Source organism: Scyliorhinus torazame, chromosome 9, assembly GCF_047496885.1.
Source record: "Scyliorhinus torazame isolate Kashiwa2021f chromosome 9, sScyTor2.1, whole genome shotgun sequence".
Classification (NCBI taxonomy): domain Eukaryota; kingdom Metazoa; phylum Chordata; class Chondrichthyes; order Carcharhiniformes; family Scyliorhinidae; genus Scyliorhinus; species Scyliorhinus torazame.
This window is the reverse complement of record NC_092715.1, coordinates 52,403,054-52,420,505: the sequence shown is the minus strand read 5'-3', so window position 1 is coordinate 52,420,505 and position 17,452 is coordinate 52,403,054. Positions and strand designations below refer to the sequence as shown.

General features: G+C 48.1%; 1 protein-coding gene across 5 annotated transcripts in view; it reads right to left on the bottom strand.

Annotated features, from left to right (window-relative positions):
* snx25 (sorting nexin 25) overlaps positions 1 to 17,452 on the bottom strand; it is a 369,244-nt gene that overhangs the window by 184,514 nt on the left and 167,278 nt on the right. For all 5 annotated transcript variants that reach the window (XM_072515885.1, XM_072515884.1, XM_072515886.1 and 2 more), the window contains one exon: positions 15,435 to 15,651. In XM_072515885.1, coding sequence (XP_072371986.1) covers positions 15,435 to 15,651 — 217 coding nt within the window. The remainder of the gene's footprint in view (positions 1 to 15,434; positions 15,652 to 17,452) is intronic.

Below are 17,452 nucleotides of genomic sequence, written 5' to 3'. Positions count from 1 at the left end.
CTCTTACTCTTCTAAACTCCAGCAGATACAAGCCTAGCCTCTTCAACATTTCCTCAAAAGAAAACCAACCCATTCCAGGTGCTCATCTAGTATAACTTCACTGAACCACTTCCAATATATTCTTTAAATAAGAAACTTGTACATGTCACCAGTACCTTGGATAAGTGAAGCTTAACCTCTCTATCTTTGTATTCGATTCCCCTCGCAATAAACAATAACATTCTATTAGCTTTCAGAATTGCTTCCTGTACCTGCATACTAACCGTTTGAGTCATGCACTAGGACACCCAGATCCCTCGGCATCTTAGGGCTCTGCAAATTCTCATTCGATAATACGCTGCTTTTTTTATTCTTCCTGCCAAAATGGTCAATTTCACATTTTCCCACATTACATTCCATTTGCCCTTTGTAACCTCCTTATGTCCTCTTCACAACTTACTTTCCTACCTATCATTGTGTTATCAGCAAACTTAGCAACCGCACCTTTGGTGCCTTCATCAAAGTTATTTAAGTAAATTGTAAAAAGTTATTGCTGTAGATGCATAAGACAAGCTGGTACCATTGAAATTAAGCAAGCATTTGAAAAGTCAATCGAAAAGTTTAAAGGCAGGAATGAGGGTTTTGGCATCACCTCGGTGAGATATGGACAAAGAGGTGGAAATAGACATTCGCAATGATGGACTCGGTGTGGTATTTGAATCTCAGCTCAAGACATGCCGTCTTAATACACACAGTTTGCATCCTGAAGCAGAGTAACAAACAGACACCATGCAGAGACAGTTAATACAAGATTGGTCCCTCAAAAAAAAAGGCAGTCTCCTTCAATAATGAAAAAACCCATGTTGGGCATCCATCAGGGTAATCTGATTTTGACCAACTATTAGTTCGCAAAAGTAAAACCCCCTGCAGGTATATATATATATATATATATATATATAAAGGCCCGGGTGAGGGAACCAAATGTAACATTTCCAAGTTTGCTGATGACACAAAGCTGGGCAGAACTGTGAGTTAGAAGGAGGATGCAAAGGGGCTTGAAGGTGATTTAGACAAATTGAGCGAGTGGGAAAATACATGGCAGGTGCAATACAACGTGGCTAAATGTGAAACTACACACCTCAGTGTGAAAAACAGAAAGGAAGTGTTATTTAAATGGTGATATATTGGGAAGTTTGGATGTACAAAAGGATCTGGGTGCTCTTGTACACCAATCAATTAAAGTGGAGAGGCAAGTACGGTACGCAATTAGGAAGGCAAATGGTATGTTGCATTTCATTGCAAGAGGATTTGAGTTCAGAAGTAGGAATGTCTTACTGCAGTTATACAGGGCCTTGGTGAGGCTACACCTGGAATATTGCATACAGTTTTGGTCTCCCTACCCAAGAAAGGATATCCTTGCCATAGTGCAGAGGAGGTTCACAAGGTTGATAGCAGATTTGTAGGACTTTCCTATGAAGAGAGGTTAGTTCGACTGGACCTGTACTAACTGGAATTTAGACGGATGAGAGGCGATCTGATTGAAATGTATAAAATTCGAACACACCTAGACAGACTAGATGCAGGGAGTTTGTTTTCCCTGGTTGGGCAATCTAGAACCAAGGGACACAGTCTCAGGATACGGGATAGATCATTTAGGACTAAGATGAGGAAACATTTCTTCACTCAAAGAGTAGTGAACCTGTGGAATTCTCTTTTTTTTTTTTTAAAACATTTTTATTCAAATTTTTAACATATTTTCAACAAACCCCCCCCCCGCCTTACAGAAATAAGAAAAAACAAAGAACAGATAAATAAACATCTTATAGCTATGTCACGTATTCCCCCAGTATACAAGCCCCCCATAAAACTATAATAAACACAGTAGTGAACACAAAGTACCCCCCCCCCCGGGTTGCTGCTGCTGACCACCTCCTAACGCTCCGCTAGAAATTCTTGGAACGGTTTCCACCGCCTGAAGAACCCTTGCACAGGTCCTCTTAAGGCAAATTTTACCCTCTCCAATTTAATGAACCCTGCCATGTCGCTGATCCAGGCTTCCACTCTTGGGGGCCTCGCATCCTTCCACTGTAGCAGAATCCTCCGCCGGGCTACCAGGGACGCAAAGGCCAGAATACCGGCCTCTTTCGCCTCCTGCACTCACAGCTCGTCCGATAACCCAAATAGTGAGAGCCCCCAACTCGGCTTAACCCGGGTGTTTACCACCTTAGACACCGTCCTCGCAACGCCCCTCCAGAACCCATCCAGCGCTGGACACGCCCAGAACATGTGGGGATGATTTGCTGGGCTCCCCAAACACCTCACACACCTGTCCTCCACTCTAAAGAACTGACTCAGCCTTCCCCCGTCATGTGCGCCCTGTGCAGAACCTTAAATTGTATCAGGCTAAGTCTGGCGCAAGAGGAGGAAGAATTTACCTTATACAGGGCGTCCGCCCACGTACCCTTGTCTATCTCCTCCCCCAGCTCCTCCACCCATTTATCTTTCAGCTCATCCACTGAGGCCTCCTCCTTCTCCTGCATCTCCTGGTAGATCGCCGAGACCTTGCCTTCTCCAACCCACACCCCGAGAGCACCCTACCCTGGATCCTATGTGCTGGCAGCAGCGGAAATTCCCTCACCTGCCGTCTTACAAACGCCCTTACCTGCATGTACCTGAAGGCATTTCCAGGGGAGAACCCAAATGTTTCCTCCAACGCCCCAAGGCTCGCAAACGTCCCATCTATAAACAGGTCCCCCATCCTTCTAATTCCTGCCCTGTGCCAGCTCAGGAACCCTCCATCCATTCTCCCCGGGACGAACCGATGGTTCTCTTGGATCGGGGACCAAACCGAAGCCTCTGCCTCCCCCCTGTGGCGTCTCTGTCGCCATGTAAAATGGCTGACTCCTCGATTTAAAATGGCGAATGGAAGAGGCTGATGGGAGAATCAGCCAACAGGACTCAAACAGACAGCTGCAGGTAAAACAGTGTATTCGCCTCTGGAGAAGCCAGACCAAACCGATACCTGAAGCCATCAACATCACAACACCCCAGCAATCTGCATACTAAGCAGCCATCCCCAGGAACAATTGCTACAAATTAGCAACACAAAGCCGACCCAGACCTTTCGGCGCCAGCAGGAGCTGACACAAAGAAAGGTAAACGACCACCCCACGATTAAGGAATCGCTCCAGTTTTGGAGAATATCGAACCAAGTGATTGGGACCAAGTACAATCACTTGGAACCAGGTACAAGGTCCGCCCCGAGAGGCGGGAAGCCCCTGGGGACTATAAGAATAGGGGCCAAGTTCAACTCGACCCTTCTTCTCCTCCCGGCTGCACCCTTCTTCTCCGCTCCGCACCCTTCGAGACCCTTGCTGAAAGAAACCGTAAGTTTTACTCCAACGATCGCTACCAGATAGACACTCCTGACTATCGACCTGTACCAGCTTTTGAATCCCGCAGGCTCAGAACCCATTCGAAAGGCCATTCGTTTCCCTGACCTGGTGGGCCATTTCCAAAGTTAAGTATTGGCCTGTTAGTGGTAGGTAGTAGTTTAGAAGTAGAATTATTGTACAAGTATTAATTGCTGTATATAATAAATGAGCGTTGATTTAACTCTTACTAAGCGGTGTGTTGGATTATTAATCATTACTCGGACTTGAACCACGTGGCGGTATCTGAAAGATACCTGGCGACTCAAGAGCAAAGGTGACAGAATTAGAGCAAATAAACTAAGGCTAAAACGAGCAACATCTCCACTGCCCCCAAATTGTGAGGGTCGCCGCCACCACTGGACTCGTGGTGTACCTTGTCGCCGGGAGCGGCAGCGAAGCTGTCACCAGCGCTCTCAGGCTCGTTCCCACACAGGACTCCATCTCCTGCTTCTTCCACGCCGCCCCCTCCCCCTCCATTACCCACTTGCGTATTATCGCCACATTGGCAGCCCAACAGATTAGGCAACGCTAGCCCTCCTCTGTCCCTGCTCCGTTCCAGAAACACCCTTCTCACCCTCGGGGTCTTTTCCGCCCATACAAACCCTATGATGCTCCCGCTGACGCTTAAAAAAGGCCTTAGGGGTCAGGATAGGGAGGCACTGGAATATAAAAAGGAACCTTGGGAGCACCGTCATCTTCACCGACTGCACCCTACCCGCCAGGGAGCGTGGCAGCATATCCCACCTTTTAAACTCATCCTCCATCTGCTCCACCAGCCTCGTCAAGTTGAGCTTGTGTAGGGCCCCCCCAGCTCCTGACCACCTGGATCCCTAGGTACCGAAAACTCCTTTCCGCCCTCTTCAGTGGAAGCTCGTCTATCCCCCTTCCCTGGTCCCCTGCGTGTATCACGAAGAGCTCACTCTTCCCCATGTTGAGCTTATACCCAGAAAAGTCTCCAAACTCCCTGAGGATCCGCATCACCTCCGGCATCCCCCCCACCGGGTCCGCCACATACAGTAACAGGTCGTCTGCATACAATGATACCCGGCGTTCCTCCCCCCCCCCCCCGCACCAGCCCCCTCCAGTTCCTGGATTCCCTCAAAGCTATCGCCATAGGTTCACTTGCCAATGCAAATAGCAGGGGGGTTAGGGGGCACCCCTGTCTCGTCCCCCAGTACAGCCGAAAGTATTCCGACCTCCTCCGATTTGTGGCCACACTCGCCACCGGGGCTTCGTACCCAACTAACGAACCCCTCCCCGAGCCCGAACCTCCTCAACACTTCCCACAGGTACCCCCACTCCACCCTATCGAAGGCCTTCTCTGCATCCATAGCCGCCACTATCTCCGCTTCCCCCTCCATTGCAGGCATCATGATTACATTTAGGAGCCTCCGCACATTGGTGTTTAGCTGCCTTCCCTTCACAAAACCCGCCTGGTCCCTGTGGAGCACCCCCAGAACACAGTCCTCAATTCTGGTAGCCAACACCTTCGCTAACAGCTTCGCATCCACGTTGAGGAGAGAGATTGGCCTATACGACCCGCACTGTAAAGGGTCCTTGTCCAGCTTCAAGACCAGCGAGATCAGCGCCCTGGACATCGTTGGGGGTAGGGCCCCCCCTCCCTCATTGAAAGTCCTCACTAGTAGTGGGCCCAACAGGTCCATATGCTTCCTGTAAAATTCCACCGGGAACCCATCTGGCACCGGTGCCTTCCCCGCCTGCATACCATACTCCCCAGCCCCTTAGTCAGCTCCTCCAGCCCTACTGTTGCACCAAGCCCCGCCACCTGCCCCTCCTCTACCCTCAGGAACCTCAGCCGGTCCAGAAAACGATGCATCACCCCTCCTCCATCGGGGGCTCAGACCTATACAGTCCCTCATAGAAGTCTCTAAATACTCTATTTATTCCCACTGCACTCCGCACCTTGATTCCTAACTCCCCCAATCTCCATCGCCACCTCCCACTTCCGCAGCTGGTGTGCCAGCATCCGGCTCACCTTCTCCCCGTATTCATACACCGCCCCTTGCGCCTTCCTCCACTGCACCTCCGCCTTCTTGGTGGTCAACAGGTCGAACTCGGCCTGGAGGCTTCGTCACTCCTTGAGTAGTCCCTCCTCGGGGACCTCTGCATACCTCCTATCTACCCTTAAAATCTCCCCCACCAGCCTCTCCCTCTCTCTCCTCTCCTTCCCCTCCTTGTGGGCCCTAGTGGAGATTAGCTCTCCCCTAATGACCACTTTCAGCGCCTCCCAGACCACCCCTACCTGCACCTCCCCATTATCGTTCACCTCTAGGTATCTTTCAATGCACCCCCGGATCCGCCCGCTCACCTCCAAACCCACCTCGAGGCGCCACAGCGGGCGCTGGTCCCTCTCCTCCACTAGCTCGAGCTCCACCCAGTGCGGGGCATGGTCTGAGATGGCTATGGCCGAATACTCCGTGTCCTCCACCCTCGGGATCAGCGCCCTGCTCAAAACGAAGAAGTCAATCCGGGAGTAGGCTTTATGGACGTGGGAAAAGAAACACAATTCCCTGGCCCCCGGCCTAACAAACCTCCATGGATCCACTCCTCCCATCTCTTACCCGTCCTGGATCTAGAGCGGTCCAATGCTGGATCCAATACCGTATTAAAGTCCCCCCCATTATCAAGCTCCCTACCTCCAGGTCCGGAATCTGGCCCAACATGTGCCGCATAAATCCGGCATCGGCCCAATTCGGGGCATACACATTCACCAAGACCACCCGCACCCCCTGCAGCTTACTGCTCACCATCACGTAACTACCTCCATTGTCTGTCACGATGCTCAGCGCCTCAAACGACACCCGCTTCCCCACCAAAATCGCCACCCCCTCGATTTTTTGCGTCCAACCCAGAGTGGAAAACCTGCCCAACCCACCCCTTTCTCAGCCTAGCCTGGTCTGCTACACTCTAGCCTGGAGCATGACCACATCTGCCTTCAGTTCCTTCAGGTGCACGAACACACAGGCCCTCCTGACTGGCCCGTTCAGGCCTCTCACATTCCAAGTTACCAGCCGGATCAGGGGACTGCCCCCCCACCCCCAGGGGACTGTCCCCCCCCCCCCCCTCCCCAGGGGACTGTCCCCCCACCCCAGCCGATTAGCCATCTCCCTTTCTAGGCCAGCCGCGTGCCCCCGCCTCCCGCACTCTCCGTTCCCCCAGCGGCAGACCCCCGCCCCGACTCCCTCTTCAAGCTCCAGCTCCCCTTTGACCAATGCAGCAGCAACCCAGTCCCCCCCCTATCTGCGTTGCTCCCCCCATAGCACTCCCATAAGTCAGCTGACTCCTGCTGACCCCGGCCGCTCCCGCCACTCCATCGACCCCCCCAGTGTGAGAATCTCTCTCCCCCCCCCTTCCTGTCCATCAGCATGCGCTCCTTTCCAGCACCACCCCACCCCTGACCCCGCCCCCTTCCTTCCCTAGCGCGGGAAAATAAACCCGCGCTTTCCACCAAGCCGGTCCTGCCCCATCAGGCGCAGCTCCCTTTCGTGGCCTGATCCCAGCTCCCCCATCTCGACCCTCCCCTCTCCCCTCCACCCCCCCCCCCCACCCAATGGGGCCCCCTCTTCCAACCACTGACGCCCACACTCTCATCAAACCTCCACTACGAACCATTTCACCCTACCCACCCAGCACCCCAAAAAAAAACCAGTACCAAACAGAACAAAACATCCCCCCAAAACACAACAATCACATCAATCCCCTCTCGACATCCCCTCGCAACCGACCCTCAATCCGAGTCCAACTTTTCGGCCTGGATAAAGGTCCACGCCTCCTCCGGCGTCTCAAAGTAGTGGTGGCGGTCCTTAAGCGTGACCCACAGTCGTGCCGGCTGCAACATTCCAAATTTCACCCCCTTCCAATGCAGAGCCACCTTAGCCCGATTGTACCCGGCCCTCTTCTTGGCCACCTCCTCGCTGCAGTCCTGGTATATCCGGACCTCTGCATTCTCCCACCTGCTGCTACGCTCCTTCTTTGCCCACCTTAGGACACACTCCCTGTCCACGAAGCGGTGGAACCGCACCAGCACCGCCCGCGGCGGCTCATTGGGCTTGGGCCTCCTCGCCAGGACTCGGTGGGCCCCCTCCAGCTCCAGGGGCCCCGGGAAGGCACCCGCGCCCATCAACGTGTTCAGCACCGTGACCACGTATGCTCCAACATCCGACCCCTCTATTCCCTCCGGGAGACCCAGAATCCGCAGGTTCTTCCTCCTCGACCGGTTCTCCATGACCTCGAACATCTCCTGCCATTTCTTATGCATCGCCTTGTGCGCCTCTACCTTCACCGCAGGCCCAAGATCTCGTCCTCGTTCTCGGAGGCCTTTTGCCGCACCTCCCGGATCGCCGCCCCTTGGACCTTCTGGGTCTCGAGCAGCACATCTATCGAAGCCTTCATCGGCTCCAACAGCTCTGCCTTCAATTCCGTGAAGCAGCGCAGGAGGAACTCCTGCTGTTCCTGCGACCACTGCACCCACGCTGCATGGTCTCCACCGAATTTCCTCCCTCACACTTTTCGCTGCTCCCAAACTGCTTTTTGTACCGCTCCACTCCTGGTCCAATCAATACAGTGCCGGGGAAATGTTACTATCACCTTCCTCACTGGGAACCGTCGAACAAATGCAGCTGGTGGCCCTAAAAAGAGCCCAAAAGTCAGTTTCTGTCGGGAGCTGCCGAGCATGAGACTGAGCTCCGCATAGCCGCAACCGGAAGTCAACCTGTGGAATTCTCTACTACAAACGGTCATGGAGGGCAATTTCACTGAATATGTTCAAGAAGGAAAGAGATAGATAATTTAGATTTCAATGGGATTAAGGGGTACGGGGAGAAAGTGGGAATATGGCACTGAGATCGGGGATCAGCCATGATCATATTGAATAGCAAAGCAAGCTCAAATGGCCTTGATTAATAAGGGGGTCAGGGGTTATGGGGAGGAGGCAGGAGAATGGGGATGAGAAAATGTCAGCCATGATTGAATGGCGGAGCAGACTCGATGGGCTGAGTGGCCTAATTCTGCTCCTTTGTCTTATGGTCTTACGGTCGAATGGCCTCCTCTTCCCCCTACTTTCTATGTTAGTACCTTACTCCAGTCCTATGTCTCTTCTACTCTGTATTATAATGTATACTACCAATTTCTTTTGTTAAGTGCAGTATTTTAGCCTTGCTTTTTACCATTCAGGAAAGGTGCCTTTCCAATAAATTTTCACTGAAGAAAGTAACAGAGTGAATAGCAATGACTCACCCGACTCCCCACAGCGAGTTTCTCAGCCATGCCATGGAAAGGTTCCATGCTACGAAAAGATACCGCACAGGGATCAGATGCTTAACTGCAGTACAGCAAGGGCTCAACACAATTACTAGCTCACTCGCAAGGTGTTCTTGTCGTGTTCAATAGTTTCCATTTCCTGAAAGACCTAATGGGACTTTTCAAAATAACAACCAGATCAGTCAGAACTACATTCTTTCATCCTTTCAGCTCACGAACTAAGAGCTCAAGTTCACTGGTGAAAACAATGGTGCAATTCCAGCACATATATATTTACCAAAATCCATCTAGTGCAAAGGAGAAAGACTCTTGTGTCATTTTGCTCTGGGTCTGGCATCAAATTCGATTATTTGTGATATTAACAAATTTGGACTCACAAAAGCAGACGTGTGCTCTTTCCCCCATTGGTTCCAACACTCTCGACACTTCTAGAATTCTCGCAGAATCTCATTGTCCTTATTCTGCAGCAGGTTAACTCCTAACCAGCATCAATTGCTGGTGGAGAATATTCAGCACATCTCTGTCCACAGGTTAGAAAGGAAGGTCATGCTTTGTGTGAGGTGCACTAAGCCCGCGATACAATTGACCTCAATTAGCATAGAGGCCTTATCACAACAGAACTCTTTCACTTGAGCTTTGAGATATTCCTAACTCTGCTGCTGAATGGAGACGGGGAACAGGAGCGGCCCTAAACGTTGCAGCTGGTAATTGATAATGTCAACTGTATGAGCCAAGAAATGGAGTGCAAGTAAAGAGGCTGAGTTAGATTAAACAAAGAAAGGAAATCAAATGCATGGGAACAATAGGAAAATAAGAGACAAAGAAACTGGAAGTATGCCAGCTCTTGCATCCTCCAGATTTTTCCTTTTATACAATTCCTATTTTCAAAGTTTCTGTAACAGATTCGTTCTTGTAGGAGATCAGTCTGCTTAAATGACAGCCAGGCCCACTTGTTATTTTGTAGGTGATTCTTGAGACAGCATGGTTGAGGCCATTCAGCCCATCATGCTGGGTCTTGGAAAGAACAGTTATGCTTTGTCCAATACCCTTGCTTTTGTTTGTAGCCCTACATGTTCCTCATCCTCAAGAAGCCATCCAACGTTTCTCGGAGCCAGCTTCCACCTACTCGTTCCAGATCCTGACATCTCTCATTGGAGAAAAGAAAAATCTCTTCTCTCCTAGTATTATTTTTCTGGTTCAACACAGGTCCAATTCTGAACAGCATGCTTTAGGGAAGATGTGAAGGCTTATAGAAAGAGTGCAGAAAAGACCCAGGAGAGTGGTTCCAGGGATAAGGAACTTCAGCTATGTAGATAGATTGCAAAAGTAGGGACTGCTGTCCTTGGAGAAGAGAAGACGGAGAGGGAATTTGACATCATGAGGAGCACAGTGGGCTAAACAGCTGGCTTGTAATGCAGAACAAGACCAGCAACGCGGGTTCAATTCCGTACCGGCCTCCCCGAACAGGCGCTGGAATGTGGCGACCAGGGGCTTTTCACAATGACTTAATTGAAGCTTACTTGTGACAATAAGCGATTATTAGTATTATTATTAAGGATCGAGAACAGAAGGCACATAGCAACAAGTCTCTTATCAATTTTTGTTGTTTCTATGCCTGCAGAAAAAGTTTGATTTCACTAACTTGACACATGCTTAATAGCCTAGTAACTGAATTAGATTTCTAATTAGGTTGTCATCTTTTTCTGTACAGCAATTTTCACAGAAGCCACAAGAGATCAAAATATTCCAAAGAACTTCACTTTGTAACAGGAAGGGAAAATGCTTTCCCTAGGAATTATTGAATTTCCTATTATGCCATGTCCTGACTGCCAACCAATGGGAATAGCTGACACCTTTCTCAGGATATTTGCCATCTTACTACACAGGGACAAAAAACAGTTTGAGGCTTTTGAGACTTCTTCAACCCATTACTGAGAAATACCCAAGAGATAAATCAAATATATGATTCAGAAAACTGCACCCAATCTGAACCATATTGAAAATTTGTATAATGAACTAAAAGCACTGCAAGACAAATTTCCCTCAGCAACCATAATTAGCCTCTAATGACCATACACACCTTCAAAAGGACAAGTTACCTTAATACCCATTGGGAGAGAGAGAGGAAGACATAACCACTACCTTATAAATTTCATTAAACTTGCTGCACATTGCATAGTACCACACTACGATACACCTAATCATTAGCGATGCCACAGAAAATATGTTGTGTTATACACAGCATGTGCAATCTCGGGAAATTAATCCCTGCAGCCATATTCATGGTAATTCAGGGGATGTTTTAAAATGGTAAGATGCATGAAAATTTGTTTTGGGGTGAATTATCCAACCATTGTTTCATGGAGCGTAGGGGGCAGAGGGAAAGAGGGCAGGGCCCAGCTTCCTTCCTTGCAACTCCACCTCAAAGAACGTTCATTCCCCCCATCACTGCTCCAAGGCTCACTGAAGTTTTGAATCAAGTCTACAGTGTTGGTTTTGCCAGAGATCATTGAAATGTGGAAGTTAAGGTAAATGGGAGGAAAGGGCAGCGAATCAGAAAATAAAAATGAAACAAGTCATTTACAATATAATATACATGGAAAGCAGGTCCACAGGTAGTGAATGAAATATTTGGGTAAAAAAGGTCCAAATAAAGGATGAAAAGTTGAAGGCAACAACAATAAATGAATCCCAGGGTCCCTGCGACATAGGTACATTCTCGCGAAGGAAATGTTATTGTAGGGATGTGAAATAAAATACAGGGAATCGCATGGGTTAAGTTTCATAGCTTCAGGAACAATTAATTCATTTTAATTTACATTAGCTATGGGGTTGTACACTTGTTTCGGTGAGAAATGAAAACAATGGTATAAATCACTTTGGGAACAAGGAATTCAATGATATGCTTATTAAAACCGTATCTTTCACAGGCATTATTTCACTTGCCATTCCAGCCAATGAGTTAAGTGTAACAGTGAATTTCATTCTGCTTCAGACAGATCGGAGTGTGAAGTGTAAAACCTTCAATTATAGCAATGTTTTTTTCAAGATTGCAAACATTTCTTGTTAATTTTCTCTTGCCGAAATCCTGAAAATTTGTATGTGGGTTTGAGGAGTGGTGCAATTCGGCTAGTATACTGCCTTTTCATTTCTGGCTCCTGATCTGAATATGCCCAAAGTCTCTTGTCCGCATCAGCTGTAACAATCAAGTGAATTTTTGAAACCTTCACCCAACTGCTCTTGGACAGAATGTCACAGACCCTTTAATTCAGCACTAATGACCCGTCGGCTCGGTACTCCACAAGCCCGGTAGTAGTGGCAGCCCTGAGGGTGTGGGGACAGTGGAGGCAGCACATGCGGTTAGAGAGGGCGTTGGTGTGGGCACCGATATGTGATAATCACCGGTTTGCTCCAGGGGGGCTGGACGGGGGTTTTTTGGAGGTGGCAGCGGGCAGGTATCGAGAGATTTGGGGATCTCTTTATCGATGAGGGTTCCCCTCGAGTTTGGGGGAGTTGGAGGAGGAGTTTGAGTTACCAGGTGGGAATGGGTTCCGGTATCTGCAGGTGAGGGATTTTGTGCAGAGGCAGGTTTCGACCTTCCAGCAACCTGCCGTCCCAGGGGCTACAGGATAAGGTGGTGTCAAGAACAGAAGTAGGAGAGAAGAAGGTCTCAGAGATGTATGAGGAGCTGATGGAGTGGGAGGAATCCCAATAGGGGAGGTGAAGAGAAAGTGGGAAGAAGAGCCAGGTGGGGAGTTGGAGACCGGGTTACAGGAGGAGGCCCTGAGAGTTGATGCATCCTCGTTGTGCGCTATGCTCAGCCTGATGCAGTTTAAGGTGGTCCACAGGGCACACATGACTGTGGCTCGGATGAGCAGATGCTTTGAGGAGATGGAGGATAGGTGTGGGCGCCGTCCAGGGGGTCCTGTGAACCATGTACATATGTTTTGGGCGTGTGCGAGACGGAGGGGTTTCTGGCAGGAGTTTGCTGACATCACGTCAGAGGTCTTACAAGTGAGGATGGTGCCGAGTCCAGAGGTGACGATCTTTGGTGTGTCAGAAGACCCGGGAGACCAGGGGGTGAGAGAGGCCAATGTCCTGGCTTTTGCCTCCCTGGTGGCCTGGAGACGGATCTTACTAGGATGGAGGGACTCGGAACCCCCGAAGTCAGGCGTATGGGTTAGCGACATGGTGGGGTTTCTCAGACTGGAGAAAATTTAATTCGGCTTGAGGGGTTCATTGCACGGGTTTACTCGGAGGTGGCAGCCGTTCGTCGACTTCTTTGAGAAAAATTAAGCTGTCAGAAGGTGGGGGGGGGAAGGGGAGGCATGGGAGAGACGAGTAAGGATAAGAGAACCAACAGAGGGGTGGCAGGGGAAGGTGGCACTGTTTGTGTAAGCCATGTTGGCTGGGGTTTATGCTCGGGGGGTTTGTTGTTGAAAATTGTTAAAATTATAAATGCCTCAATAAAATATTTTCTAAAAAATATTTTTAAATATTCAGCACTAATGGGCAATTTCACCTGCAGAGTGCAAAAATACATAACATTGTACTGAAGAATATACTGCAGAAACAGACCATATAACCCAATGAGTCCATGCCAGCATTTAGGTCTCCCCACATCTTTCCTTGTCTAACTCTCAGTATAACCCTCAACTCGTTGCTCCCTCATACATTTATCTCACTTCCCCTTAAATTCATCTACTTCAACCGCTCCCTGGAGAGTGAGATCCACATTCACCCTCAGTGGTGAGCGTGAGATTTTTCTGAATTTGTTGATTGATTTCTTGTTGATGACCTTGTATTGATGGCCCCTCGAATAGCTGCTGCATGAAATTAAAAAACAGTAGCCTGTTAACCTGAGAAGGGGAGGAGGGTCTCGCCTCTTCTCAGGTTAATTACAACCCATTTAATTGGTATGGATCAGACTCCTGGTGACATGAGGCATTGTAACTGAACCATACAATCTAAGAGAAATCAACGTTCACTGTTGAGAGACTGGATGGTATGCTAACCTTTTATCTCCGGGCTACCTTCCAATCTAGATTGATCAGTTGTCAAGCTGTCTAAAGCATGTTTTCACAGGCAGGGACGACAAGACCTTACTGAAAGCGGGTGCACAGGATGCAACTACCATACTTCAGCACCCTTGCTCAGAAGGTGCAAACTAACCGGTGTTGGAAATGGAGATGTGACATTGGAGCAGTAACAAGTGATTATCTGAGGATCAGGCACATTGTTGGGGAGGAGCCTCTTCCAAACATCCTATCTGAAATTGACATTTTGCAGAATTGCTCCATCTCCTGCTGTCAACATCATTCATCTTAAATGAGCACAAAAGCACCATAGGGACAATTAAAATGCAAATCTACAGTCGTCAGCTGGTATGTCGGTCCAAGAGAGGCTGCCCAGTTCCCATTCACTTGCAGGGTTTACTTTATTTATTGCACATGCAACACCATGCATTACTACGGAATCTTCAATGTCAGAATATCTTTCAGGACACTTCATAGAAGCGTGATCAAAACAAATTACGACATTGAACCAAAGAAGCAGATACTAGAGGAGTGACTGAAAGCTTAGTCAAAGAGCTAGACTTAATGAAGGGAGACAGGTGGCATGACAGAGGGATTAGAGGGAATTCTGGAGCTTACGGCCTAGGCAGCTGAAGGCACAGCCGCTGCCGGGTGAAGGAAATGGGAGGCAGTTTAAGAAGCTAGAATTGGGGGAAAGTTGAATGGTCAGTGGGTTGGAGGTGGTTACGGAATTAAGGAAGGGCAATGCAATAGGGGGATTTGAACACAAAGATGAGAATTTTAAATATGAGGCGTTGGTAAATTGGAAGGAGGTTTGTACTTATACTGAAACCAAGACGGCACTTCAAAAAGATCATAATGAAAAAGGAGAAAAAACTTCATGCACACACTATTCCCAGATTAAGGGGAAGTGTATGTTAATTCTCTATTTGCAGGTACCATTAAAATTATTTATATGAGTGTATCACAAATTAGCTTAGCCAGAATGCAGCCCAGTATTGATTGACATTGAAAGAATGCATGCTAGTTATTCTTTGGTGAACAGAAAATATTGAATTGAACATTGCACATTCAATTAGTTGAGATGGTTGTCCTTAGTCAGGATTACACCAGTAGAATTACACTCAGTGTGGCTAAGCCAGGGGAGATCAAACTGAATTCTGTTCTCGGAAGTGAAGATATAATGGGATTCAGCTGCAATGTCACACACAGTCATAGAATCCCCACAGTATACAAGGAAGCCATTCGGCCAATCGAGTCGGCACTGACCCTTTGAAAGAGCTCCCTACCTAGGCCCAACTCCCTGCCCTAGCTCCATAACCCCACCTAACCTTTGGACACAAAGGGGCAATTTAGCATGGCCAATCCACCTACCCTGCACATCTTTGGCCTGTGGGAGGAAACCGGAACTCCCGGAGGAAACCCATGCAGACAAGGGAAGAATGTCACAGTCACCCGAAGTCGGAATCGAATCCGGGTCCCTGGCGTTGAGGCAGCAGTGCTAACCACTCTGCCACTTTGCCACTCTACTGCCCATACAGTTTACTAGCAATCATGATAATGACTCCAAGGAATCAGTTAGGCTCAGGAAGTAGCCTGGGTACCACAGAATCACACCCCAGTAAAGAGCGAGGACTTTCAGGTAAGAAGAGGAGTCAAAAATTGACTATATAATTAAAATGCACATCTCAAACCAATCCTTTACCTAGCGTTCGCTGCCTTGAGGTCACAGAAATGAGCGAGTACAGTCCTGACGACATCATTACAAACCACTTTAACTATGTCAATGTTACTCAGTCGAACACGCAACTGCTTTGCCATTTCCCAGATGTCTTCTGAAAGCATGTGGTACAGATGGCCTTCATCTTTGCTGATCTTCACATACCAGGAAAGGATATAGTCCCTGTAGCTGTAGTCAAAAACTGAAACGCAAAAAGATACAAACAGTGAGATCACCCTGCATGTTGCAGAGATGGAGAACAAAAAGTATTGTTTTAGTAATAATAATCTTTATTATTGTCACAAGTAGGCTTACATTAACACTGCAATGAAGTTACTGTGAAAATCCCCTAGTCACCACACTCCAGCACCTGTTTGGGTACACTGAGGGAGAATTCAGAATATCCAAATTACCCAACAGCACGTCTTTCGGGACGTGTGGGAGGAAACAGGAGCACCCGGAGGAAACCCACACTGACACGCGGAGAACTTGCAGACTCTGCACAGACAGTGACCCAAACCGGGAATCGAATCTGGGACCCTGATGCTGTGAAGCAACAGTGCTAACCACTATGCTACCTTAAAAATCTACAAATCCCATTTCACTTCAACACGATCCAGGAGACTCAAAATATTAACTGAAACCCCAGTATTGGGTGTGGGAATGTGTGTCAGAATGCATGTGAGAGAGAAACATGAAAAACTGATGCAAAAAGGTGTTGACTCACTATTACACATTTTATCACTTTGAAAAGTCTCGGAACAAAGCGATTGCTGAAAGAAATGTTTTGCTAATCTCCCCTCCATCCTGGTACACATTCACCTTCCTGTTTAAAATCTATCAGAAGGAGGTCACATGGGGGACTAAATTTCCTCTGGGGAAAGGATTCTTGATCAGCTATTGTGTATTTGGCAAAGAAAATCCATTGCAATCTCAGAGAAACATAAAGGGCATTTTATCTTAAAGGGCCTTTGTAGAAACCCAACTCTGTGACTGGAAGGCTCCTAAAAATTATTTATCCCTGGATATTGCTGTCAAACGCTTTTTGCTCCACCATTCAATAGGATTGTGGTTGGTCTGGTTACCTTTTCAACTCCACTTTCCTGTTTGCTCACATAACCCCAGTCCATCACATTGCCTCCCATTCATTGACTCCATCTACACCTCCCGCTGCCTGGGGAAAGCGGGCAGTATATTCAAAGGCCCCTCCCACCCAGCTTACTCACTCTTCCAACTTCCTCCATCGGGCAGGAGAGACAAAAGTCTGAGAACACGCACGAACAGGTTCAAAAACAGCTTTTCCCCCCCACTGTTACGACTCCTAAACGACTCTCTTATTGACTGTCCTGATTAATATTACACCCCTGTATGCTTCACCCGTGCCGCTGTCTCTGTATTTACATGTGTACCTTGTGTTGCCCTATTATGTATTTTATTTTTTTTAAATTTTATTTTCATGTACTAAAATGATCTGTTTTAAGCTGCTCGCAGAAAAATACTTTTCACTATACCTCGGTACACGTGACAATAAACAAATCCAAATCCAACCCCAGACATATATATCCGACTATCTCTTCCTTAAAATAAATCTAAACACCCAGCCGCCACTACGTTCTAGGGAAGAGAATTTCACATACCCCTTCACGCTTGAGTGGTTATGAAGTGGTCAGCTGGAAATTGCCAGCACTTAAATCTCTTTGAAATGGTCAATGTTAATAAACATTGTGGTTAGAGCACTTATGAGTTACTCAACCATGATGGAAGATAAATGAAGCAAGGCTGACAGCTGTACATGTGTGAAAGCTGTCAATCACAGCCTAGCAAGGAAAATGAATGAATGGCTGGCAGCTCAAGTATCTGACTGGTATAAACACAGCTGACTGATTTCTCTTTCCAGGAATTCACACTTGGTGCTTCCTGTGTCTGAGCCAGCAGGTGAGTGTTCGAACAGTTTTTTTTCACTGCCTCTGTCTGGACTGCTCTTTAGCTTCCAGACAGGGGTC